Source organism: Rhinolophus sinicus, chromosome 6, assembly GCF_057876585.1.
Source record: "Rhinolophus sinicus isolate RSI-liver-muscle chromosome 6, RSI-T2T, whole genome shotgun sequence".
NCBI lineage: Eukaryota > Metazoa > Chordata > Mammalia > Chiroptera > Rhinolophidae > Rhinolophus > Rhinolophus sinicus.
Genome location: NC_142506.1, coordinates 43,798,218 through 43,823,015, shown reverse-complemented (window position 1 = coordinate 43,823,015; position 24,798 = coordinate 43,798,218). Strand labels below are relative to the sequence as shown.

At 51.8% G+C, this 24,798-nt stretch overlaps 1 protein-coding gene across 2 annotated transcripts in view; it reads left to right on the top strand.

Moving 5' to 3' along the window:
- C6H1orf198 (chromosome 6 C1orf198 homolog) overlaps nucleotides 1-24,798 on the top strand; it is a 30,297-nt gene that overhangs the window by 1,355 nt on the left and 4,144 nt on the right. The window contains exons 2-3 of one of the 2 annotated variants that reach the window (XM_019757373.3): nucleotides 10,371-10,421; nucleotides 21,574-22,125. In XM_019757373.3, the coding sequence (XP_019612932.3) occupies nucleotides 10,371-10,421; nucleotides 21,574-22,125 (603 nt within the window). The remainder of the gene's footprint in view (nucleotides 1-10,370; nucleotides 10,422-21,573; nucleotides 22,126-24,798) is intronic. The other variant, XM_019757374.3, reaches the window with a different exon arrangement.

The following is a 24,798-nucleotide window of genomic DNA, read 5'->3' as shown; positions in this document are numbered from 1 at the left end:
GCTGTGAGGCTGCAGGGAGGAGGGGCTGGGCTTGCAGAGCTTCTCCCAGGAAGTTGTGGACTGTGGGAGGAATTCTAGTTAAGAATGAGGTTTAAGTGTGATTTTCAGGCTTGGGTGTGCTGAGACATTAATACAAAATGTTTGTGGTCGTAAACCCACTTTAATGTGAGGGAAGTGTGAAAGGACAGAAACATGCAGCCAGCACTGCCTTATTCTGACGGAATCAAAAGAAAAGTCTCCATTAGACTTTAAATTCTGAAGGCTTTGCCAGGAAAAACGGGGCGTGGTAAGCTGGAGAGACGAAAATATAGGTTTAAATGTATTCTAGAACTCAAACAGTGTGCAAATACATGTCTCTCTAAAGACATTTGCAGGGTTTGCACTCAGATTTGGGTGTGAAAATGCAGGCAGCTTCTCTTTGGAAAACTCAGGAAGAAAAAAACATGAGAGGAAATAAACCTGTAAGTACTGTACTTACACATGTTAGCCAGTGACTCAGTTCTCCTTAGTTTCGTGTCTGGCTAAGAATATCCACAGGCCTGCTTATCGTCAAAAGCCCATGCCATATAAGGGCCCACTGTCACTGATAAGGAAAGATGAGGCCGAGTGAATTTTGTACTCTGATTCCTTAACTGGGTGTTGAGTGAGTGAGCTGTTTCTGAATTGGTACACCCAGTGTGATTTAAAAGCAAATGGAACTGTTCACTGGGGTACCGCATGTCCTTCCAGGACCAAACCAGCTCTGTTTTTCAGAACTGAACTCAGTTTTGCAAAACAGGCTGAGAACATGCCCCAGAATGCCTCTGGGCCAATCTCAGCATGGATGGCAGAGAGACTGGGATACTGAATTTGAGGAGAGGTCCGTGGAACACTTTCCAGGGCATATTTTTGCCTGCAGTCGCTGTTTGGCTTAGTGGCACTAGGGAGTTTAACATGCAACCCCAGACCTGGCAAAAGGTTGGCACCAAAGTGGAGTCAGCAGTCTCATGCCCAGGAGGAGGGCCGTTCTTGGAGGAGGGCTGGCACCCAGGCACAAGGGGCGATGGATAAGGACAAGTGGGGGTGACCCGTAGGCTGCTGGACAGAGCAGCCCTCATAGGTGGCCCCAGGTTTGTTCAAAAGGGCCCTAAACCAGATTGACTAGGGCACTCTGTCCCTTCCCGCTTGATCTGTCTTCTGATGTGATCCCAGGAGCCTCCACAGCCAAGCACGGAATGGAGCATGCTGCCCAAGGCCCTCCATTCCCGGCCAGCCTGACCATGCCTGGTGTCCCTACGGACCTCTGACGATGGGTGCTCCCTGTGAACCTCAGCTCTTGCTCTAGACGGTGTCTACCCTCAGGCGATAAGCAGGGCTGGGCCTTGGTAATCCTTAGATGAAGGATCCCTGCCTGGTATGCTGGGTCTGCAGGACCTTTGCTAAGGTTGTAATAGAGTGAGAGAACAAGTCTGGGCTTTGTAGTCAGTCTTGGGTTTGCATTTGGACTCCTCTCATCTCCTGGCCTTTTGACTCTTTTGACGGCTGTAAATCACTAGCTTCTCTGAGCTTCGGTTTTCTCACCTCTGCAGTGGGAATGATAACAGGATGATAGTGGAGGTAATAATGTATATGAAAGGCCTACGGGCTTACAAATGGTTGCAGCTGCCGATGGTGAGAATATTAGTATTATTAGCTGATCTCTCCATTTTCACTTATGAAAATCACTGACTATCATGAAATAAACAAATTCGTGTTGTCACTAAGCCTGGAGTTGGCCATGTGAGAGTCTCCCTGCCTTGGTGGCCTGGGTGACCTGCCTGGGGCACATATTTGAAGCCGTGGTTTGCTCTGTCCACAGTGCAGTGTGGCCTGTCTCCTCATCGTCAGGCACACCAGCCTCAGATGGTGCCCCCCTTTCAGCTACCTTGAAGGACAAGGACATGGCCTGTGTCTTTGGAGACCCCCTCCCCCATCACCAGTAAGGTTTTTCTATTTCACATGACAACATTTTAAGTGAGATCATACAAATATAGCCTCCAAACGTGACCATCATCTGGTTCTTCTTTTGCACTGCAGGACAAACAACTACAAGCTTCATTGTATATTGATGGTCCTAGCTCTTGGTGGCTGTGAGTGTCGTCAGGGCTCAGTCCACACGGGGAATCACCTCTGCGGTGGTACTGCTCTGTGTAGGACCGGCACGTATGTGTTGTCTTTTGCCCTCGCCATCTGTGAAGGAAGCAGACCAGGCCCAGACCTGCCTTGCGGGTGACTAGCCTTGAAGCCATGATGGCCTGTTGGATTTTCAGGTCTTCCAACCTTGGGACTCAGTTAAGCAAATATGTCTCCCAAGCCTATTGTATATTAGAAACTAGAGGCATTCTAGCTTGGGAGTACTTAGTCTTCCCATTATCTTCAGTGGCTCCTTTAAAAACCCCCATGTGAATTTGTGACTTCAGTGCAGCTTCAGGGCAAGGCCACCAGCCCCTCCTGCCCCCACCATCTCTCTGGTGCAGAGCCCCTGGAGTCTCACACCTGGGGCCCAGTCCCAGCCATGCCCCCAGAAAGGCAGCAAGGTGCTGCCCTCCTAGGGTGGCACCCAAATGAGTGGCCCCGGAGGTTTCTCTCAGGCTGGCAGGCCTGCCTTGGAGCAGACACAGACATTGACTTACAGTACTTTTGCAAATAGATGCTTTTAACAGCCAGACTGTCCCTGTGCTTCTCGATTGCTGTTCTTCCTCCAGCAGTAAAGTTTTGACAATGGCTTCCTTTGCATTTCCCCCAGCCTGCGTCTGCTGCTACCTCTTACCAAGTAGGAAAAAAAATACCCTGAATTTTCAGGAATGTGTTGTTCTGCTGCCGGCCCCGCTCCCAGACGCCTTGCCACAATGGAGCCGCATCTGAGTATGTTGGGAGAGTTACAGGTTCTCAGCTCTGCCACGTTCTTGGCTCCAAACAGATCATAAGTAGGTGACCCTGGAAATTTCAGCGGTTGTCTCTTCTAACCTCTGTGTAACATAGGTGGCTCTGCGCATGAGTGGTTTTTCCGTATCCCAGCCCGGGGGACCCCGACCCTCATTTTGCGAGCTGTAGAACCCGGAGTTTTAGGGCCTTAGAGCTGGACAGCTCTGTCCCCTTCAACAGCTTAGCTGGACCAGCTCCTGGCGGAAGTGTCCACTGGGTCCCTCCCCCTCCTGCAGGATCCAGGGGGTATGCTGGCGGCTGTTACTCATTTTGGCCTTCTCCTTTTCGGGGGGCCGAGTCTGGGCCTCCCTGACTCCCTGACGCTTGCCTGAGGCTGCTCCTCCTCCTGCAGGCCTCTGAAGGCCCCCCGCTCGCCCCAGCCCTGCAGCCCACCCGGCTCTGCTGCCTCAGGAGGCCTGGGGTTAGTGTGGAATGCCCCAGGTCAGCTAATCTGACTGCTGTCCACTCGTCCACTGGGCATCCTTGAGACCTCCCACAAAGGGCCTGCCTCACCCTCCCTCCTTAGGGTCTAGGCTTGGCCAGTGTAGGTTTTTGTTTTTTAAAATAAACTAATTATAACTTTATAAAGTCATGCAGCTGTATGTTACTGTTAAAAGCTCCAAACAGCACAGAAGCAGCATTAGGACACAGTTGCCAGCATCCTTCCAGAGCTTTCCTGCACTGTTAACCCTTTGTTAAATCTGATTTGGCTGGATACATGGCTTTCTGACACGGGCCTGTGACCCAGGAGGTCCCCCCGGTCCCCTGCCACGTTAGCAGCTCGGCCTGTTCCATTTTCAGCCGTTGGCAGAAAAACGAAAAGGAAACTTGAGAGTTACTTTCTCAGTATTCTGGACTTGTTTTTTTAAGGAAGGGGTATGTATAATCATGATTCCCGCCTCCGTCTGGCAGACCTATGGATGCTTTTAGCAAAGATGACAGGGTGGACGTGGTTGTTTGCGTCCCTGCACCTGGGCGTCTGAGCCCGAGCGGGGCCAGATCCAGTCGCACAGGCTGTGAGGGGGCGGCTGTGGGCCTCTCGCAGGGGCTGCCCCAGCACACTGGTGGTTCTGTGCCCAGAGTAGCCCCTGCCGGGTACCTGTACCCCTGGGGCTCCTGGGGAGGAAGATGTTAACGGACAAGCCCCAGGAGCTGAGTGGGAGGGTGGCTCCATGGCTGCCAGGGAACAGCTTTTACAAAGAAATTAAATGACTAATTCACTGTCAGGCAGGGAGTGGGGGCAGAGCTGGAAAGTATGTTTGCTGGTCCGGAGTCACCATTTAATTGACAGGAGTCACTTTTACACTTTAAGCAAGAGATTCCCTTAATACTGGAAAAATTATCCATTTCTAAAAAAAAAACACATGAAGAGCCAACCTGAGTGTTTAAACTTCCCGGTCGCTTTTCTGCTCTTTGCTGAGGCCCTCCCCCACGCACACCTGCTGCCATTACCGTGTCAGTGCCGTGTGCTTGCTGCCATGTCTGTGGAGGCCTGCGTGCAACTGTCCTGCAGCTCAGTCATGGCCACTCGTCTGTTGTTGGAAGTGCAATTCTGTACTTCCACTTATGGAAACCCTCTTATCTCAGCAGAGTTAAATATATTACAAGTCAAAGGGAAAAGCATCAATTCCATAAATAGATAAGCAATAGTCCCTACGAATAAGCAGTTAGTAAAAAAGAGCATATGCATATTTTAATGATTCTTCCTCACTCCCCCTGCGCCTTTTTAGTAAACTTTATTTTTGAGAGCAGTTTTAGGGTCACAAGCGAAATTGAGTGGGGAGTACAGAGAGTTCCCATACACCCCGTTATCACAGCCTCCCCCACGGGCAGCATCCCCCACCAGAGGATACATCATCACAACTGGTGAACCTACACAGACACATCGCTGTCACCCAGAGTCCACAGTTGACATTAGGGCCACGCCCGGGGCGGTACGTCCTGTGGGTTTGGACAGACGCCTGGTGCCATGGACCCACACCAGTGTCGTTCCGAGCATCTCACTGCCCTCGGGAAGCAAACCGTGCTCAGTTTGCTCGTGCAGTTGGGACCACCCAGTGTGCAGCTTCCTCAGACTGGCTCTTCCGCGTAGAAGTGTGCGTTTATGGCTCCTCCGTCTCTTTGTGGCTTGAAAGCTTCTTCTTTTTAGCACTGACTAATATTCCACTGTCTGACGTCACTAGAGGGATGACACAGTCAGCAACCTAGCAGAGTGTCTGCCCCACTCCTGCAGGCTGCGCCTTATTTCTTATTTCTCTAGCTTATAGTATTCCAGTTTAAACTCATTACCTGTAAGCCAAGATGCCACCACCCAGCAACCAGAAACTGCCTTGACTTACGGATTTCAGGAGCGCAGTGACAGTTTACGGTTCCAATGCGCACCTTGCAATATTCTGGGATCCTGATGCTGCTCTGATTCACTCAAGAAAAATCATATACTTCCAGGGCGGATCACGGTGGGGATTCGAATGTTCAGAAACCCAGCCCTCCGGGTGGGAGGTGGCATTAACGAGCTGTGGCCCATGTCCTGAGTGTCACGGACAGGAGTGTTTCCTGCATGTTACATACTGTCGTCCGGCAGCGCTGTCATGGGAGGTGCGGTTGTAGTCATTTTTCTTTACTCTGAATGCCAGGAAGAAGAGAAGGAAACATGATTCTCGTTACGCCGGAAGCTTACAGCAAACTAGGGGACTGTTCATTTGCTGTGGTTGGTTGCACTAACATGCAGAGCCATGATTTTGCCTGCTCCAAAGGAGGGTGTGAGAGCTGGCCCAGAAAACCTTAGGCTTCTCTCGAGAGCAGCCTGGACCAGTGCTGGTTTAAGAGACGTCCTTATTTGGGGATGATGACAGCCACCTAGTAGAATTGATGGAGGGCACCTTGGCCCGGGGTGTGGCCTGGGCAGACAGAGGTGGGGGTCAGCAAGCACCTCCCATGTGGCTGTGTGGCCAGGTGTTCCGATGTGAAGAGGGAGTCAGGTGTCCTATGAAGGACCGAACAGATGAGCTGCCCGTTGGAATGGCCACACGGGCATTACCTAGGGAGTTGTCGGTTCTGTAAAACTAAGCCAGGTGGAACCCACAGATTCCGCCTGTTGAAACAGCACCCCAGGTGATTCTGTTTGCAGCCAGCCCCGAGCACTGCTAGGCTCGGGGTACCCTTAGCGTCCTGAGTCTGATGTCTGTGGACAGTTCCAGTGTGAGCCCAATCCAGTAAGGCCCCGGGCAGGAGGCCGTTCCCACTGGATACCTGTGACAGGTGCACCATAGAGCTGGCATCTTGTTCAGGCTGAGGCCTTCAGGGAGGCCTGGAGTGTAAATGAAGCTTTTGGGGAGCTGTGGCGGACTGCGGAAGCAAGTCTTTGCCTGTTACAGGAGAGGGCCACTTCCTGTCTGCTGGCTCTGTGTGGTGAGACCTCACAGGTGACTTCAGAAATCCCACGCTCCCCACTTCCTCTCTCAGGGCCTGAGGGGGACCTAAGGGACACCCACTGCAGACAGTGCCACCCACAGGTGCTGTCTCTGTCCCACACTCTGGAGATGCAACAGTAAAGTTCACTGGCCCAAAAATTGGAAAGAAAGGTATAAAAGAAGAAATGCTCAAGAGCCTCTACTCAATGATTATTAAGCGGAAATGTGAATGTTTATAAAATTTCACCACGTTTGAAATTTGAAATGAATTTGAAGTCCAGAGTTTCTCTTTTTAGAATACTTTTGAAGTAGTCATGACTTTTACAGAGAAATCATAGCCAATTATAGAGGAGTTACTTGTAACCAAATAATTTCCAAAGCAAAATTACCAAAATCCTTTAAAAATTGAATTGCAGAAATTACATTTAATGTAGAATGTGGAGAATTGGCTGCAGCCGAAGAGTGTTGGGAAGTGTGTAAGGTCGGCTCCAGGGGAGTGAGGTGGAGGCGTCCTGAGTGCAAACCCCCAGGTGACTCTGCTAGGAGCCAGTGGGGTGGGTCGGGCGGGGAGGGGCTACCACCATGCAGTGTGATAGACGCACTTTCCATCTCACAGAAGCAGTAGATGCAGATAACGTCGAGAGCGTAGACAGTAGCAAAGTGTACTAATTAGGAGATGATGAGCTTTGCATATGTATTTGTGGGTTTTTTTTCGGGGAGGGCACACTTTTTGGAAAAATAGATTTTGCTTTTTAGAGCAGCTTGAGGTTCTCAGCAAAGCTGAGTGGAAAATACAGAGACTTCCAGCCCACCCCCCCATCTTGCCACAGGTACCCAACCCCCCACTGTCAGCACACCCCACTGGGGGCGCCTTACAGTGGTGGAGCCCATGCTGACAATAACTGTTGCCCGGAGCCCAGGGTTGGCATTGGGTTTCCTCTGGGTGAACATTCTACAGGTTTTGAGAAAAGTGCCCATCGTCACAGTTTGGTGCAGAGCTTTTCACTGCCCTAAAGCCCTCTGTGCTCCGCTCGGTCATCTCTCCCTCCCTCTCACCCCTGCAACCCCTGATCCTTTTGCTGCCTCCGCGGTTTTGCCTTTTCCAGAACGTCATATAGTTGGAATCACACAGTATGTAGCCTTTTCAGATTTTTAAATTGTGGTAAAGTATACGTAACATAAAGTTGACCACTCGCCATTGTTAAGTGTACGTGGAGGACGTTGCCAGCAATGTCGCAGTCATTGATGAGCTGCTGCCAGCTGCTCCCGCACACCGCTGGCTGCAGCCTCCAACAGTCCAATGTCTGGGGCCCCCAGAAGCTTTAGAGTGCCTTGGCGCCCCTTCCTTACCGGTAGTCGTCAGTGCTGGAGCTTCCTGCAAATATGCATTCCAGGACTACGGGCAGCATGTGTGGATTCTTATTTAAAAAAATACTTTTTCTGTTAGGAGGTGATGCTGTGGGGAGAGCATTTCTCAGACAACAGCAAGAGCTCAGGCCACCGCACAGTAGAGAAGGATACTCTGTGCGTGTCCACCCCAGTGCTTGGAGCCGCGTGGGCACCCGCAGAGCCTGCCACGTGTGCTCTGGCCCCTGGTAATTGCCCAGGGCTGTGCCCCGTGGCCTCTGTGGCTTCCCCTTTGCTTGTTGTCCTGTGAAGTGCTCCAGAGAAGAGATGCAGTGCTGTCTCTGGTCTGGGTGGCTCCTGTGGAACGGGAATCCACTCGGAGTGTAACTCTTGGCCAAAGTGAAGCCTGCCGGGTGCCCTGTGGTCTCAGTAGCAGACGTGTTTCTGTGCTTAGGCCACGGGGCAGGTGCAGGAGCCTTCCAAGCAGCCCCACTGAAACATGTGACTGTCCACGTTCTGGTTGCTACTGGTAATCATGGGAGTAGAAGAAAGAGCAGAGTGTGTGTGTGTGTGTTTGCACGCATGTGTGTGTGCGCACATGAGCGTATGTTTGTGTGTGCGTATATGGATGCTGCCACTTTGCAGTCCTGAGGCCGTTTTGCATCCAGCTGCCTGGGAGCCTGTTCCCGCTGCCAGTGCGTTTTGTGGCTGGAGTGTGCAGCCAGTGGCTGACATCAGAACTTCAATCACATTTTTGTTTGGCATGTTTATTTTTCCTAAGCACTTTATTATTTTTTATGAGCTCAGAATTGCAGAAATCTAAGGAATTTGCCCCTTGACTCAGTTTCTTGCTGGAACAAACAAAAGACTCTTGACACCAAGTTGGGGAGAAATCACAGTGACCTTCTCTGTCTCTGACCCCTTGGAATTTCAGCTACTTTGGGCAGCAACCACCGGAAACTGCAGGCTCACCAAGCTTCATCTTGTGCTCATTCACCTCCCAACGCCAAAAACCATATTATTTCAGTCCTTGCAGATTTCAAAGGGACTCAAGCTGCATAATTACTGTTTAGAAGGTAGATCATTGGCACCTATAAGGGGAGTGCAGCTCTGCTGTGCCCGCCCTTGCCCAGTGGTCCTGCCGCCTTCCCTGCCTGCCCAGGAAATGTCCACATGCTTTCTCTGTCCACTGAGGTGGCCACTGGGCTGTCCCACCTCTGGATAGAAGGATTGTATAGTTGGCAATTGAATTCTCTTCACTTTTTCCCCTCAGGTTCAAATCTAGAATAAGTGATATTTACATTCCATCAGCCGCCTTTCTTTTTCCCATCTGAAAACGTCTGTCTTGTTCTGTTACTTCTAAGAGGAACTTAGAGGGTCCTGAGATCATAGAATTGTAGGAACTTTCAGGTCATTTAGCACAAGTGCACTCCCATTCCCCAGCGCGTGTACACACACACACACACACACACACACACACACACGGTGCAGGAGCCTACGGCCTCTGCTGGGAGGTTCTTGGTCACAGAGGCTTGTAACTCACATTCCTCCAGGCAGCCTGTTTCCATTTTTGGAGGGACAAAGTTTATAAATTGAAAAGTCACTTAGCTTTAACTGAAATTCCAAACGGGAGGGAAGTGGCCCACACTCCCTCTCATTTTAAGGTTTTGCCTGACAGCCAGGAGTGATAGCAGACATGCAAACCAGCTCAGGGGTTCAGGAGTCTGCACGGAGTTGGCTCTGAAGGTAGCAGGCCGGTCCGCAGACGGTTTGCCTTGTAGAGGAGGGAGGGCCAGGGAACCCAGTTCATCAGGGAGTACCTGGGGGTGGGGTGGGGAGAAGACATAATTTACCTGGGGTACTTTATGGAAGGACAGTCTCAACTTAAAATATTTTATCCCATTTTTAATCTGTGTCGCCCAATATGTCCCAATTTTTGGTTCAGGAAAATATCCCCAGTAGAAGCTGGGCACAGAAATGACATTTACTGGCCCAAGAAGACAGCTGGGGGGTTGAAGGGGTCACCAGGGAAAGGCCATTTCCCCATCATTTGTCGAGACCAGTGTGCAGACATAATGGATCCAAGGTCAAAGCCACAGTCACTGTTCTAAGGGCTCTTTCTCCTGCCTGCGTGGTGGGGGGGTGATGTCAGCGTTCTCATTATAATTAGGCATCTGCATTGAATTGGCATTTTCTTCATTGATTTTGCTGATCAATGCCTTTCAGAGCTCTGGTAGGCATACGGGGAAGAAGGGGTCAGATGCGTTGGCGTTGACTGGCAGATCGTTGCCTGGCATTCTTTTATTATGTTTGCCCTTTTAGTCCTCGTGACAACCCTGCAAGGGAAGAGTGATTCTCCTTCTGCAGATGAGGAAACTGAGGCTCGACAGGCCACGTCATCTTCCCATGGCTGCTTGGCTCATCACTGGTGGGGGTGGGGCCTCCCGGGCCATCATCCATGTGTGTCTTGCCTGGGCAGGGACGTGCCTGGGAACGTAGGGTGCAGCCACACTGAGAAGGTCAGCACGTCCTTCACAAGGCAGCGAAACACCAGGCTTGTGGCAAACCAGGAGTTGGGATTATTCCTAAATTTTGGTTCATCCGTGGCCTTGGGGGATGTTTGCATGGGGTGTTTGGGTTTGGATTTCAGATTTATTCTTTTTATTTCAGGATATAACTTGGCAAGATGAGCACTCTGCCCCTTTCTCTTGGGAAACAAGGGTAAGTTGGATTAAATTTAGATTTGTTTGTCCTTTTAAAAATAATTCCATCATTACGTATTGTTCATTCATTCAGCTTTTAATGGACTCAGAAGGCAGCGGTCCCACTGCCAGGCTGCAGGTGATGAGCTCCCTGCTGGTGGGACAGGACAGGAGGGGAGGGGTGGTGGAGGGAGGACACGGGTGTGCGATCGCCTGGGGCTGCCAGCTGTCCTTCTCGCTCCTGCCTCTGCCCACCACACTGAGCACCTTGGGAGGGGCTCCATAAGGCCACACTGTAAGGCAAGCTTTAGAAAAATTTTGGTGCGGGGAGAGGGGAGCAGCTGCTTTCATTGAAATGAAATCAGAAGGCATCAGGGACAGGAAGTTGGAGACGAGAGAGGTAGGGACAGAGAGAAGACTGCAGAGCTGTTGAAGTTACTGGGAAGAGTTGGCCCTAAGGTGCTAGAGGAAGGGGGACGTGCTTCGTACCATGTGCAGCTGAAACCGCCCGTGGACGCACATGTGTTTGCTAATACAGCCCGACTTGGGTCGCTAACTCTGGCCTGGCAGTCAGTTATCATTATTATTATTGCTATTATTGCTAGCGTTACTTAAGAACATCAGGCTTGACTGATTTTAATTCATTTCCCCATCCTCCCTAGTTGCCCCAATAGAAGTGCATTAATAAGCAGCCAAATGACCAAAGGCAGACGTGTCTAACCCAAGGAAAAGAAGGGAGAAGCCCAGGATTCTCTGAGTTCTAGAACACTCGGTGTGGGTGTGGAAGCTTCTTTTCATAAAGGACGACTCTGTGCCTGGAACAGGGCTTTCAGGCACTGGCGCTTGACGGGCTCGGTTCTTGGATTTTCTCCTGTTCCCACAGTTGCTCTTTCCAGTAGAAATGGGCTTCTGGGGGGCTTTTGAGGAGGGTGCGGCTGGTTAGATGGCGGCGAAGCAGTGAGGGTCGGCAAGGGGCCTGCATCTTAAAATAAAACATTGGGCCAGGCTTCAGCTAGGGAAGGACAGGTTTTCCTCAGCTGGGCCCTCTGTTTGATGAGATCACGGCAATGAAGACACAGAAAAGTCAAAATACGTTGTGAAAATATCCTGACGCCTAAGGCTATCGTGTGCCCCAGGGGAGTACCTGCGCTCTTAAGACTACCTGGTGAAGTGGTCCCGAATCAGCTGTTTGTGGGATAGCGTGATTCGCGTATTATTAATGTGCAGATGACATTCCAGGCCAAGGTGGGGCGGAGCCTGGCTGGGACAGCTGCTGGGCGGGGCTCAGACCCTGGGCCAGGGTGGGGACAGGTGCCTGAGCAGGTCCGCATGGGTCACACTGTGCTGGTGCTGACTGTCCACAGATGCCAACAGGGCCTCGTAGGAACTTGGTGAGCTGAGAGGCTCCATACGTCCACCTTACGATGTGACCCATGGTAACCTTCATCCATGTGGTAAAAGCGCAGCGTTCTCGCTTCCCGTCCTCGTTTCCTTTCGACGAGAAAACCAGCTTATTTCATGAGCTATTGGGCTCTGTGTCCTCACCTTTTGGTTTGATCTCTCGAGATCACAGTGTTAGGACATGTGGAGAGCATTCCAGAGAGCACAGGAGCTTATCCCACACCTGTAGCTTCATGAGGCCACATCAGCGTTGGGCTCAGAGCACCCCGCCCCCTGCTTCCCAGTTTGTCACGCGCTGCCGTAGGCCTGACAGCCTGGTCAGAGCCTCTTTGGAGAGCTGCAGACGGAGGTGGCTTCAGCCAGGGCAGGTGGCCTGACCTCCAAGGGCAAGACTGGAGACTTGCGTGCCGTTGCTCACTGTCCCCCAGTTGCCACCTTCCTCCCCTCTGTCAGTTATGCTAATGTAGCAGATGGCCCTACAGCACCGTGGCTGAGCGGCCATGGTATTTCCTCATGATCCTGAGGATTGGCAGTCTCAGGGATCAGCCACCGCTCTTCTGTCGGCCTTGTCTGGGTGGCTCACGTGTCACCTGACACCCCGAGGGGTGCTCGCTCCTCTGAAATAACCTCACTTCTCTGTCTGGTTGGTGCTGGCTGTCGGCTGGGCCATGTGTCCAGCAAGCAGCGCTGAGCTTCTTTGTGGTGGTAGAAGAGTGCCCTGGGCCGGCATGGCAGCCACACAGTGTCCCTCCCGCTTTGTCTTGCTGGTCAAGTCGATGCACAGTCCAGACTGATTCAGGTGTGAGGGAACAGATCACAGCTCTCGGCGGAGAGTCGCAGAGTTTGTGGCTATTTTTAATCTAACAACGTACCCTGGCAGCCGTGATGCCGGCTCGTTTCATTCCGTTGTTTTTCTATCACCCACTGACTTTTTAAAATTTCAGCTTTTAATTGTGGTAAGATACACATAACATAAAACCTACCACCCTAACCATCTGTAAGTGTGCAGCTCAGCGGCATTACGCACACAATGTCAGCAGCCATCACCACCCTCCACCTCAGAACTCTTCATCTTCCCAAAGTGACACTGTCCCCACTGAGCACTAACGCCCAGACCGTCCCCCAGCCCCTGGCACCCACCTCTGCGCTCTGTCTCTATGACGTCATCCATTGATCTTTAAAAGTTCAGTGGACATTTATTGTGCATCCACTGTGTCAGCCATTACACTTAAGACCCAGAGGTGAGTGACACGTTTGCACAAAGCATAGACAGCTCTGTGAAAGCATAGCTTCATTGGTGACAAAACTCTCGCAGGAGAAAAGCTTCAGCCTCCCAATCTCTCCTTCAGTTGTTGTCCCCACACACGTAACACACGTTGGGGGCACAATGTCAGGCCTGCCTCCAGCTCCTCAGCTCAGCAGCCTGAGTGTCGACTGAGTGAGTGCCCGGCCCTTGCTCGGCTCTGACTGTCGGCCCCCGCGTCAGGCTAGCGGAGGCCTGGGGAAGCCCCCCCAGGTCTCAGCGGTCGTGGCAGAGCTGAGAATCCCAGGGCTTTGGGGTTTATTGCCCAGTGGCTGCACCTCTGTGGGCTCCTTCCTGAGGCCAGCCATCCTGGTTCCACCTGCAGGTACCAAGAGGGTACAGTGCTGGGGCCTGGAGCCTGGGGGCCTACGGAGCACAAGCTCATCAGCAGAGCCCTTGACGGATGGACACAGAGTGGTCTCTGTAGCAATGGCTTCTGGGAACCTGCCCCGTCTGGTACCCATCCTCACTGCCTGGCCCCGCCTTCCTCCCACACTGGCCCAGCCAGTCTGTCGCTCTTCCTCTTCCCTCATGGGAGGGAGGCTCAGGGAGGCTGCCGGTCCCAGCCTGGCCCGTGGTCGTGGTCAGCATCTTTCCCACTCATCTGTCAGCTTGGCAGGCGTGCTGGGGGGAGGGTGCCCCTGAGACCCCACAGTGGATTCCTCTCTCATGTTACTGATGTTTCAAGAGGAAAAAACGCAGTACTTGGAATGCTGCAGAGAGGGGAGGCAGGGAGCAAGGCGGATTCTTGGCATTCTCAGCCGGGCTGGGCTGCGAGTTTCAAGGAGACGCCTGTGGAGGCTGGCTGTTCAGGCCTGGCACTGGGGACCCCACCCTTACCCCTGTTTTCCTCCCCCAAGCTGTGTGGCTTTTCCCTTTCTGCCTCCCCCAGCCCTTTACCTGAGGTTAGCTGCCTATTTGGGGACAGTACAGAGGCTGGGTGGGGATCGGTTCCTTGATTCCTTTGGTACCAAAACATCTCTGATGACCAATATAGACCATCCCCAGAGTGGGCAGGCCTTCCGGCCCCTTCCTCAGGCAGAGAAGTGAGCTCAGAAGCTTCAGGGACCTGCACTTTCACCCCTGGGGTCAGTGTCACTGTTCCTGCTTTAGTATAAGACCGGATAATATAATATAATATAATATAATATAATATAATATAATATAATATAATTAATATAATATAATAAAATAATAATATAATACCAGGTCTTATATAATACAAGACTGGGTCTTATATAATACAATATAAGACTGAGTCTTATATTAATTTTTGCTCCAAAAGATGCATTAGAGCTGATGGTCCGGCTTGGTCTTATTTTCAGGGAAACACAGTAGAGGATCCCCTCGTTTCCAAGCTCTGCTTGCTGTCCCTCCTCACTGCCAGCGGGTTCTGAGAAGCATAGTAATGGGGTCGCGCCGTCCCCCCAGGACAGTTTGGAGCCTCCCAACCTTCCCCAACAAGACTCACCAGTCTGCCCAGCTGTCAGGTCTCCCTCGCCGTGTCCAGCAGCCCCTGGGCTGCCTTCACCCCACAGGTTCTGTTGTCTCCTGCCTCGGTGGCCATCCTCTTTCTTAGCTCAGTGCCGGAACTCAACCCCAACCGTCTGTGAAGTTCTGCCCTGCCCCCCCTCCCCCCGACCGGTGCCCGCCCAGTTTCTGTGACTCCCACCCGTCTGCACTACCCTCCCCACCCCGAGCACCTTCCCGCCATTTCCTTGTTTAATCCTCACAACAACCCATTTCACAGGTGAGGAAGCCGAGGCATAAAGTGAGGGGTGTGGAGCCCAGGACCATGCACAGCCTCCGCGTGGCAGCATCGGGCACTGTACCTCTACTGTGTTCCTTTGGGAAGTGATGGGATAGGTAGAAACACGTTTGTGTTGTTGGTATGTCTTGTCCCTGTGCGATGACGAGGTGCTGGAGGGCAGACTGTTACTTGTCCCCAAACCTCATGAGCCCAGGATCTGGGTGGGGCTCCTTCATACCCACCATTTGTTGGGTCTCTGTTGGGTTTTCTTGGGGCTCACATTGCTGTGGGGCCCCCCAGATGGGGCTGGGGACTCAGTGGTATTAGCATACTTGTCTGCCCAGCTCTGTAGGCCCCTGGGCTCCCTGGTAAAAATATGGTCCTTGTTGGGCGCCTCAGGGTTCGGGGCGGGCGAGTGTCTTCCAGCACCCCCCCCCCCCCCGCCTGCCCAGAGGGTCCCACACCCCTAGTCTCCAGTGGCCAGTCACTGCCTTTTCCCTGTCAGGGTGTCTGTCACTTGTACTAATTTTATGATTCTAAAAGTTCTTGGTATTTTCCCGTCTTCTTCGTCCTCTCCCTTCTTTGGAGGGGGTGGTGGGAAAAGTACATGTTAAATGCTTTGTGAATTTATTACGATTTGCGCCAGTAAGCCACTGTGTCTTCTGACAATGTTTCTGCAGCCTTTGTTCAACAGCTTAGATCTGCTGAGGCTGCCAAACCAAACAGTTAGTTTTGGCTGCGGGTACTACCCCTTTGCTGAAATTTTACACATTCCTCTCCAGTGAGTGGGACGTAAAAATAGATACTGGGCTCAGTTGTGGTCTTTCTGATTTTAGAACGGACGTGGCCAGCTGAGACCCAGTTCCCCACATGGGCTGGCCGACTTCTCTCGGCACTCCCCGCCGGGACTTCAGCTGGCGCTTGGGACACAGAGGTGGGGCAGTCAGCATCGCTGGGCTGGAGAGGGCTTCCTATTTACTCCCCGTAGCCAGTCTCGGTGATCTAAGGCCACCAAGCTGAGCCCCCACACCGACATGGCCGCAGGGCGCTGCCCATCAGCTGCTCTGCACACGCAGCGTCCTTCCTCTGGGTGTGGCCCCGCGCTGTGCGACGGGCCTGGCAGCACCTCCTTTCCCAAGAGCTCTTTCTCCCTCCACACCTGGAAAAGACATTTTCTCCAGAAATAAGAAAACTCCACCTAGAACTTTGTCTTTCCACTTTCTTGCACTCATCGCAGGGTCCAGTGGGGTCCCTCTGATACCCTGTCACTTCCATGAGGCTGGGTTGTCCCCCTCCTGTTCGCTGATGTATCACAGTGTCAGAGGGCCGTGTCCCAGAACCTGCAGCATGGCATGCCCTTCAAAGGCCTGGGAGAAGGTGAGTAGGTCACAGTCCCTCTGGGAGAGTCCCCAGGACAGAACAGTGGCTGAGCATAGTACCTGTGAAGAGATTCACAGCTCAGACTCCTCGGCCCACACTGGGCACCCACAGAAGGAGATGCAGGTGTATTCACTCCAGCTCCGCTGTTCTTGCATGGACGACGCCTGCCTGTCCCGGCTGTGGGAACAGTCACTACATGCGACGCCCTGGTGACCAGGGGAAGGTGTGAGGGAGCCTATATCCAGCGGGGATCCCTCATGACTGTGATGATGGACGTGGAGCTTAGCTGACCTCAGACCACACAACCAGGAGAGCAGACTGGCTTGTTCACTGAGCGCTTGCTGTGTGCCGGGCACTGTTCTCAAACCCTGAGGGCACCTGCACAGGTAACCTTCACAACAGCCCAGCAGGTAACAGTGGTGATCATTCCATTTGTACTAGAAAAAGAAAAAGCCCAAGTGCAGGCTGGCGGGTGGTTTTGTGGTTACTGAGGAGCAGATTTGAAGGGAGGCAGGGGACAGGAGTGGCCACATCTGAAAGTGCCTTGGTTGGGCATCAAGGGGGCCCAGGGATGAGCTGGGGCATCTCTAGGGAGATAGTTCAGCGAGCAAAGGCCGTCCAGGACGAGAGGGCACATGGCTGCAGGGAAGATAGACCCGTGGGGTCGAGTCAGGGAAGTGAAATGGCCAAGGGAAAAAAAAAAAAAAAAAGAAATGGCCAAGGGAGCCCAAGTGAAAAGGGCCCCTTCCAGATGACCCGCAGGTATGACTGCCCCTCATTGCAGTGAGTTTGGAGCCACTTTTGACTCTGCCCTGGTCCATATGCTCAGGCACCTTTACATCGCGGGATCCCTGGGGACTACAGTTTTTGGAGTGAGCAAGACGAGGTCCCAACAGGAGAAAATATCCCCGGCTGCCCCTCTCCCTTCCTCCCGGCCCCTTCCCCACAGGTGTGTGTGTTAAGTACAAATAACAAACCCTTTTCCTCTGGGGTGAGCAAGGGGAGGAGACCTGGCACCAGCACAGCTGATCAAGGAGATTGTAGTCATATTTTATTTGCAGAATGAGAAACAACATATGCCGAGGGAAAAAGACTCAGGGGCAGATATGCTGGCACTTTTTTTTCCTTCTGTAAGTTCTTGTTTTCCCCATTTTCACACCAAAGCCCCCCAACCCAGGTACCTACTTCTTCTAACCAGGTGACACCCTCCCCTGAGGAGCTGTCACATGCCTCCAGTTGCCGAAGGAGCCATGGGAACAGCCTCTGTCCTGTTTGAGGCTGTCACAGGCAGCTAAGTGCCCTTTCAACAGCACCCAATGCAGTCCTGCAACCACTCTGGCCGCCGTCTCTGCAGCTCCCCTGGCTCGGCCCCTTGTTGCCCTCCACGTAGACCCATGTTCAGCCTCGCCTTCCAGAGGCTTCTAAGCAGAGATTCCCCACCAGAGAAATTGCTGATCCTAAAAAAGCTTGGGGCTTGACGAAGCGCTCACTCTTAAGTGCCTTCCTCACATGCAATTTCCAGGTCAAAGTCAACTCTGTTCTCTGAGTCTTGGTCCACACTTTGAGCTATTTTTAGCAATTTGCTTATTTAAAGAAACCATCCCCTCTGTGCCCACAGTAGCTGTTCCATTCTGTTGTGGAATCGGGAGATAGCCAGAGCATAGAGAATGGTTCACTAAGAAATAATCCTTTAAAAGTCAAATTAGGTCCTTGACATGCAGGAATCCTGCTACATACGAGGCTCTGTGCTGCTCATGTGGATGTCGCCCCTGATGGCCCTGCGTTTCCTGTGTGCCATGGCCCCCAGCTCGGACTCAGGCCTTGGGCTCACTCAATCCTGGTTGAGGTCAAACGATTTACTCAATTGCTCCAAACCTCCGGTTTTTCATTTGTAAAAAGAAAAGTTTAAAAACAGCAAAACCAACAACAAAAAGTGCCCGCTGCACTGGATGCTTCCGGTAGTTTGCATTTGTCCTGAACCACAGCACCTGTCACAGCCATAGCGTTGGTGGCTTTTTCTTGGGTTTTCTTTCTCATAGCATTGAGCTTTGAGGCAGCCAGTGCTTGCCATATGAATGTGAGTTCTTCGTGGCCCTGTCATCTCATTGGCCCTGCGGGGGGAGGCACCTGGCCACCAGAATCCGGGCTTCTGGAAGTCTCAGACTGAGAACATTGTAGCTCTCTGGGTTCAGGGCCTGCAGTTCCTACAGGAAAAGCAACGTTTGCACCCTTGTCCTAACAAACATGTCTGTGCCCACTCAGGCGAAGGCTGTTTGTAAAAACGGAAAGACCTGAATCAACCATTACTAAGTGAAGGAATATACATTAACGTAATAAAGAACCATGTGTCATATTTAAGTTAACACAAGCAGTTTTAAACGATTTTACTCAGTGGTAACATGGGAGCCGTGACTGATAATGCTGCTCTGGTGGAAAGCTGATGGGGTAGGAATTGGGGCAACTCCAGGAAAGCAAGTGTGGTAGGGAATATGTGTGCACCTAGAGCCATTAAAGAAAATGCCCTTTTGTGTTTTGATGTTTTACTTCTGGAAATCTGTCTGAAGAAATTAACTCCAAATGAGGCAGAGCTCTGTGCGCAAAGATGTTTGAGACGACTTTAATTACAATAACAGATTAGAAATAGCAAATTGGTAAGAAAGTGGTTCAGTGGGTGGCGGGACAGCTTCTCAGTGAGGCATGAGGTGTGATCAAATAATACGATGAACGTTTAAATAAAAATAAAATTACTGCAGTCAAAGACACATTGCCATTAACCCCCCTCAAAATACTTCCCCTCGTGTCACACACACTTATCCCATCGTTCTTGCCACTGTCTGAAGCGGTTCTGGACGTCCTGTTTTGTGAGTGTCTTTAGTTGCACTGTCGTGGCTGCCTTGATATCCTGAATCATTTTGACTTTGGGGAAGAGCCAGAAGTCGCATGGTACCAGATCCAGTGAATAAGGTGAATGAGGACCGGGGTGGCCTGTTAGCTCAGTTGGTTAGAGTGTGGTGCTAATAACACCAACGTTGCCAGTTCGAGCCCCACATGGGCCACTATGAGCTGCACCCTCCCCGCCCCCCCAAAAAAAGAAAAAGTGGATGAGGCCACACCATGTTTTTATTTGACAGAAATTGCCATATACCAGAAGTGATGTGTGACACGGAGCATTGTCATGATGGAGGATGATTTAGGGCACACTTTAAAACACCCCTTCTCTCAACCGTAGCTCACACCCGACTGCACTGAATAAGTTGAAGCTTGTCACACACTGTCATTAAGGTTCGACACACTGCTTCTGGTATTGAAGGTCCCTGCCTTTCTGTTGGATGACATCGGCAGCAGCATTCACCGTCTTTTAAGATCACAGTGGAAAGGCTCTGTCACGCGTCGCTTCTGGTACGGCCATTTCTGTCAAAACCATCACAGTGTGTCCTCCTCCACCTTATTCACCGGATCTGGCCCCGTGCGACTTCTGGCTCTTCCCCAAAGTCAAAATGATTCAGGACATCGAGGCAGCAATGACAGCACAACTAAAGACACTCAGGACGTCATGAAAGAGGACGTCCAGCACTGCTTCAGAAAGTGGCAAGAATGATGGGATAAGTGTGTTTGAAGCGAAGTGGAGTATTTTGAGGGGGATTAATGGCAATGTGTCTTTTAGTGTAATCTTTTTTAAATTTAAACATTCACTATAGTTTTTGATCACACCTCATATTTTACACCTATTAAAAATAATGGTTATAAAGGCTGTGTAATACTGTGCATGATGCTTATGATTAAGGGAGAAAACAACACCCAAAATTGTATACGTTAAGAAAACCAACCTCAAAGTGTGTATATGAAAAAGATTACACAAAATACAAAATGCAGATTATGGGAAGAGGGTTATCAATGACTTTCTTCTTTTTTCCAATTCCCAAGCTTTCTATATTGTAGTTCAACTACTTTCATTTAAAACAAACAGGGGGCTGTGAGGGTGTGGAAGTGACTTGAAGAGGTGCTGTCAAGGCGTGCGGAGTGGCGGAGGTGGCAGGGCTTGTCCCACAGGGCGTGGGTGCAGCCATCCTGCAGTGTGTCCTGCTCCAGAGGGTGTCCGATTCCATCTAAGGGTTTGTTGGTCAGAACAGCTCAGCACTCTCATCTTTAGCGATCGCTGTGTGTCATGGGCTGGGTCATGGAAAGCGTTCCTGGGGCTCTTGGGTCCGGGGTGTGGGCTGTGCCGGGGGTCCTGCCTGCCCTCGGGCATTTGGCCTCAGGCGGGCAGCCGTGTCCTGGCTTACAGGACCAGGACTGGGGTGAGGCATTGAGCAGTGCCGAGCAGAGCGTCTCCAGGGAGAAAACACGGCTGCTGTAACAAATCCTGCAGACGGCAGGGAGAAGGGGGTTCTGGAGACTGGAAGGCAGGATCAGGGTGCCAGCCTAGAGCCCTCTCCTAGGTTTGCAGACTGCTACCTTCTTGCTGCGTCCTTGTCAGTGAGGAGAAAGATCATGTCTCAAGTCTCTTCTTACAAGGGTGCTAATCCCATCATGGGGGCCCCCACCCTCATGACTCTTCTAAATCTAATCCCCCCCCAAAGGCCCCACCTCCTAACACCATCGTTTTGGGAGTTTGGGCTTCAGCATTTGAATTTGGGGGACACAGTTTAGTCCATAGCAGGTGTGAAGGTGGGGGGTTGGGTGGGTAGAGGGGGTCCGGTGGGAAGAGGGCTCGGGTCTCTGCAGCTGCACTCAAGCCCACCTTTGACTTTCCTGGTTTAATCCAGGAAGGCAGGGTCTGGCTTGGTTGGTTTTTTTCCACCCTTGTTTGCTGCTGTAGGTGGCAGGAAAGAGGCGGGGGTGGGGGCTGGGTGTTGACCCTCTGCAGTGCTGTGTTCTGGCAGGCTGTGCACCCTCCCTCGGCTCCCTCCCTGGAGGGCAGTCACCTGCCCTGCTGCTCCCCGTCAGGAAGGCTCTAGAACCAATCCTGAGGAGACTGGTGGGTGCTTAGCAGAGATTCAGGAGTCTCTGAGCTGTTTGTGGTGTGGATGCTGACAGGGTCTTGGAATCAGAGCTTCCGCTGTGCTTCAGGTGTGGGCTGGCAGTCCTGAAAGGAATCACCTGTGTGACAGAAGGTTCCAGGGAGCGTCCTTCTTAGTTGCTACACAGGACGCTGCCCAGCTCATGAACGGCTTAATAAAGCCAATTAGATCTTCACATTTAAAAGAAAAAAAAGAAAGTTCCAGCAAATGGACAATATCCAGCGTTGCTGCTGCTGGTGGTGGGGTGCGAGCTGGCACAGCTGTTCAGTTGGTTCTAAGGGTTGCTTTCTTTTTTCTCCTCCCTGTCCTGCCCTAGAGTCAGATGGAGTTCAGCGTCTCTTCCTTGTCCATCCAGGAGCCCAGCAGTGGCTCCACCAGCGAGCCGAGGCAACCGTCCAAAGCTTCTCAGGGCTCGCAGCCCCTCCGGCCCTCCCAGGGCAGCAAGCCCTCCAGCCTGGATGCTCTGGGTGCTGGCCGGAAGGAAGAGGAAGCGTCCTTCTGGAAGATCAATGCAGAGCGGTCCCGTGGGGAGGGGCCCCAGGCCGAGTTCCAGTCGCTGACCCCTAGCCAGATCAAGTCCATGGAGAGAGGTGAAAAGGTCTTGCCTGTCTGCTGTAGGCAGGACCCCACCCCCAAGGACACAGAGACCAAGGAGGAGAGGCCCGGCCATCTCCGCCAGGAGCCACGTGTCCTTCCCGGTGCCAGTGCCGAGCGCCAGGGTCCCCCGCCGGTCCTGTCCTACAGCAGCACGCTGGGAGAAGCCACCTCCGAGCCTGTGCTGGTGAGCAAGCTGTCCTCTCCCGGGGCTGTCCCGGGGGATGCGAAGAACACGGAGGATTCTCTGTACTGGGAACCCGTGCCTGCCGAGGTGAGTACGCAGCGCCTTCCTCCAGGAGTGACCTGGGAGGCCTCCCTCAGGAGGGCGGTGGGCCACAGGCATCCCCGCTTTCTTCCCCACCCTCCTTTCCCCTGCCTGCTCCTCAGAGGACTTTTGGGGTGAGGACTGCTGGGTTATCCAGCTCAGTGACTGATAGACATGCAAGGAGACGAGCCTGTGCGTCTGTCTTGGGGCCATGACTTGTCTGTCCCGTGGTTCCGTCCCAGATGCTCACTGCCTTCCCCACAGGTATGAGGGCAGGTTGGAGGGATCGTGGGGGGGCAGTGAATAGGGAACGTGTGAGGAGAAGGTGGTCAGTGTGGAGGGTGTGGCTGCCTGGTTGACCAAGGGGCCTGTGGGCCTTGGGCCGGGGCCTTAGGAAGGACGGGCATGTGTCCTGAAGGGGATGTGGAGGAGGCAGGAGGACCTGCACGCACCACCAGGGGTGCCGTGCGTGTCCTCAGGGACAACGGAGTGACCCTCGTGGCCACTCATTTCCAAGCAGCGCAGGGTCTGGTGTCCAGCGAGGAACTCTAAAGAAAGGGTTCTTCCTGGGAGGTGGAGGAGAAGCAGCAGAAAGGTGGGAGAGGTCCCCTGGGTGAGAGGGTGTCGTGACAGAGGGACGGTGCAAGAGAACAGTCAGCGGGAGTGGCTTCCGAGGGCTTTCCCACGTCTTGTGGGAGCAGAAACCATCGTCTTTACCGGTGATTCTGCATGCTTAGGAAATTGAGATAGCAAAGAGAAAACAAAATGTTTGGTTATGACTTTAAGTGGAACTAGCATTGGAGGATTGCAGAAAACCAAAAAAAAAGTCGTGTTTCAGAGGGAGACCTTGGTTTTGAGATTTATGATGAACAAAGCAATACTTTGGATATAGGCTCATCTGAGAACCATTTCTGGGGGAAGTGCTGGCCCGCTCATGACATGGGGGTGAGGCCATGTGCTGTCCGTTGTGGAGACGGACAGCGCGTCCTGGGACATCAACGCTTCCTGGCATTTGTGTCTTCTAGGGAGTCCCAGGGAGGGAGGGAGGGGCAACCTGCTTACAGATGACAGATGAGGGCGGCCAGCAGGAGGAAACGAGGTGTCCCCAGGACCCCAGGAGCCTGAGATGGGCCTAGCTGTGATGAGCAAGGTCTCACTTTTAAACAAACCTGCCAGCACTCAGGCAGCCTGCAAGCCCCACTACTTTCAACAGAGCCTCCAGGGCCCCTGAGCCCATGGACTGTCACAGCTCGTGTCTACATTAGCCCTTTTCTTCAGGCCCTGCCCAGAGAGCCAGTGCCCATTCTTCAGGACTGGGCGTGGATTTTGGAACCTGTGGGCAAGGCGACAGGCACCCCTGCCGCCCCCTCTCCCCCCCCCCCCGCCGGCCCCACCTCTGTGCCCGCTGCTGGGCTCCACGCTAGCATCTCCTGTTTTTGTTTCTTTTTTTTCCAACATATTTACATTTTTAAAAAAATTATGATTAAATATATAACATAAAATGTACCCAGGGGTGGCCAGATGGCTCAGTGGTTTAGAGCACTAGCTCTCAACAAGGTTGCTCGTTCAATTCCCGCATGGGATGGTGGGCTGTGACCCCTACAACTAAGATTGAAAACGGCACCTGGACTTGGAGCTGAGCCGCGCCCTCCACAACTAGACTGAAGGACAGTGACTTGACTTGGAGCTGATGGGTCCTGGAGAAACACTGTTCCTCAGTATTCTCCAATTTAAAAAAAAGTACCATATTAAGTATACAGTTCTGTGGTGTTAGATACATGTTATTGTTATGTAACCATCCCCACCATCCATCCACAGAACTCTTATCGTGAAAAACTGAAACTCCGTCCCCATTAAACAAAAACTCCCCATTCCCTCCCCCAGCCACTGGCAGCCGCCTTCTACTTCTGCTATGAATATGATTCCCCTGGAACCTTATATGAGTGGAGTCATGCAGTATTTGTCCTTCTATGATTGGCTTATTTCACTCAGCATAATGTCCTCAAGGTTCATCTATGTGGTCACCTCTGTCAGAATGTCCTTCCTTTTTAAGGCTAATATGCCATTGTGTGGATGGACCACATTTTGTTTATCCATCATCCATCAATGGACGGGGTTGTTTCCACCTCGAGGCTGTTGTGAATAGTGCCGCTGTGAACGTGGGTGCAGATATCTGTTCAAGTCCCAGCTTTCACTTCTTTGGGGAGTATGCCCAGAAGTGGAACTGCTGGGTCCTATGGTAATTCTGTGTCTAACTCTGAGGAACAGCCATACTGTTTTCCATAGTGACTACACCATTTTACATTCCCATCTGCAGTGCACAAGAAGTCTAGTTTCTCCACATTCTCACCAACGCTTGTTTTTCTTTTTCTTTTTTGATACCGTGTTTCCCCGAAAATAAGACCTAACCAGACAATCAGCTTTAATGTGTCTTTTGGAGCAAAAATTAATATAAGAGCCAGTCTTATTTTACTATAATATAATCTTTACTATATAAGACCGGGTACAATATGATATGATATGATATGACTTGATATGATATGATATGATATGATATGATATGATATGATATGATATGATATGATATGATATGATATGATAATACCGGGTCTTATATTAATTTTTGCTCCAAAAGCCGCATTGGAGCTGATGGTCCGACTAGGTCTTATTTTCGGGCAA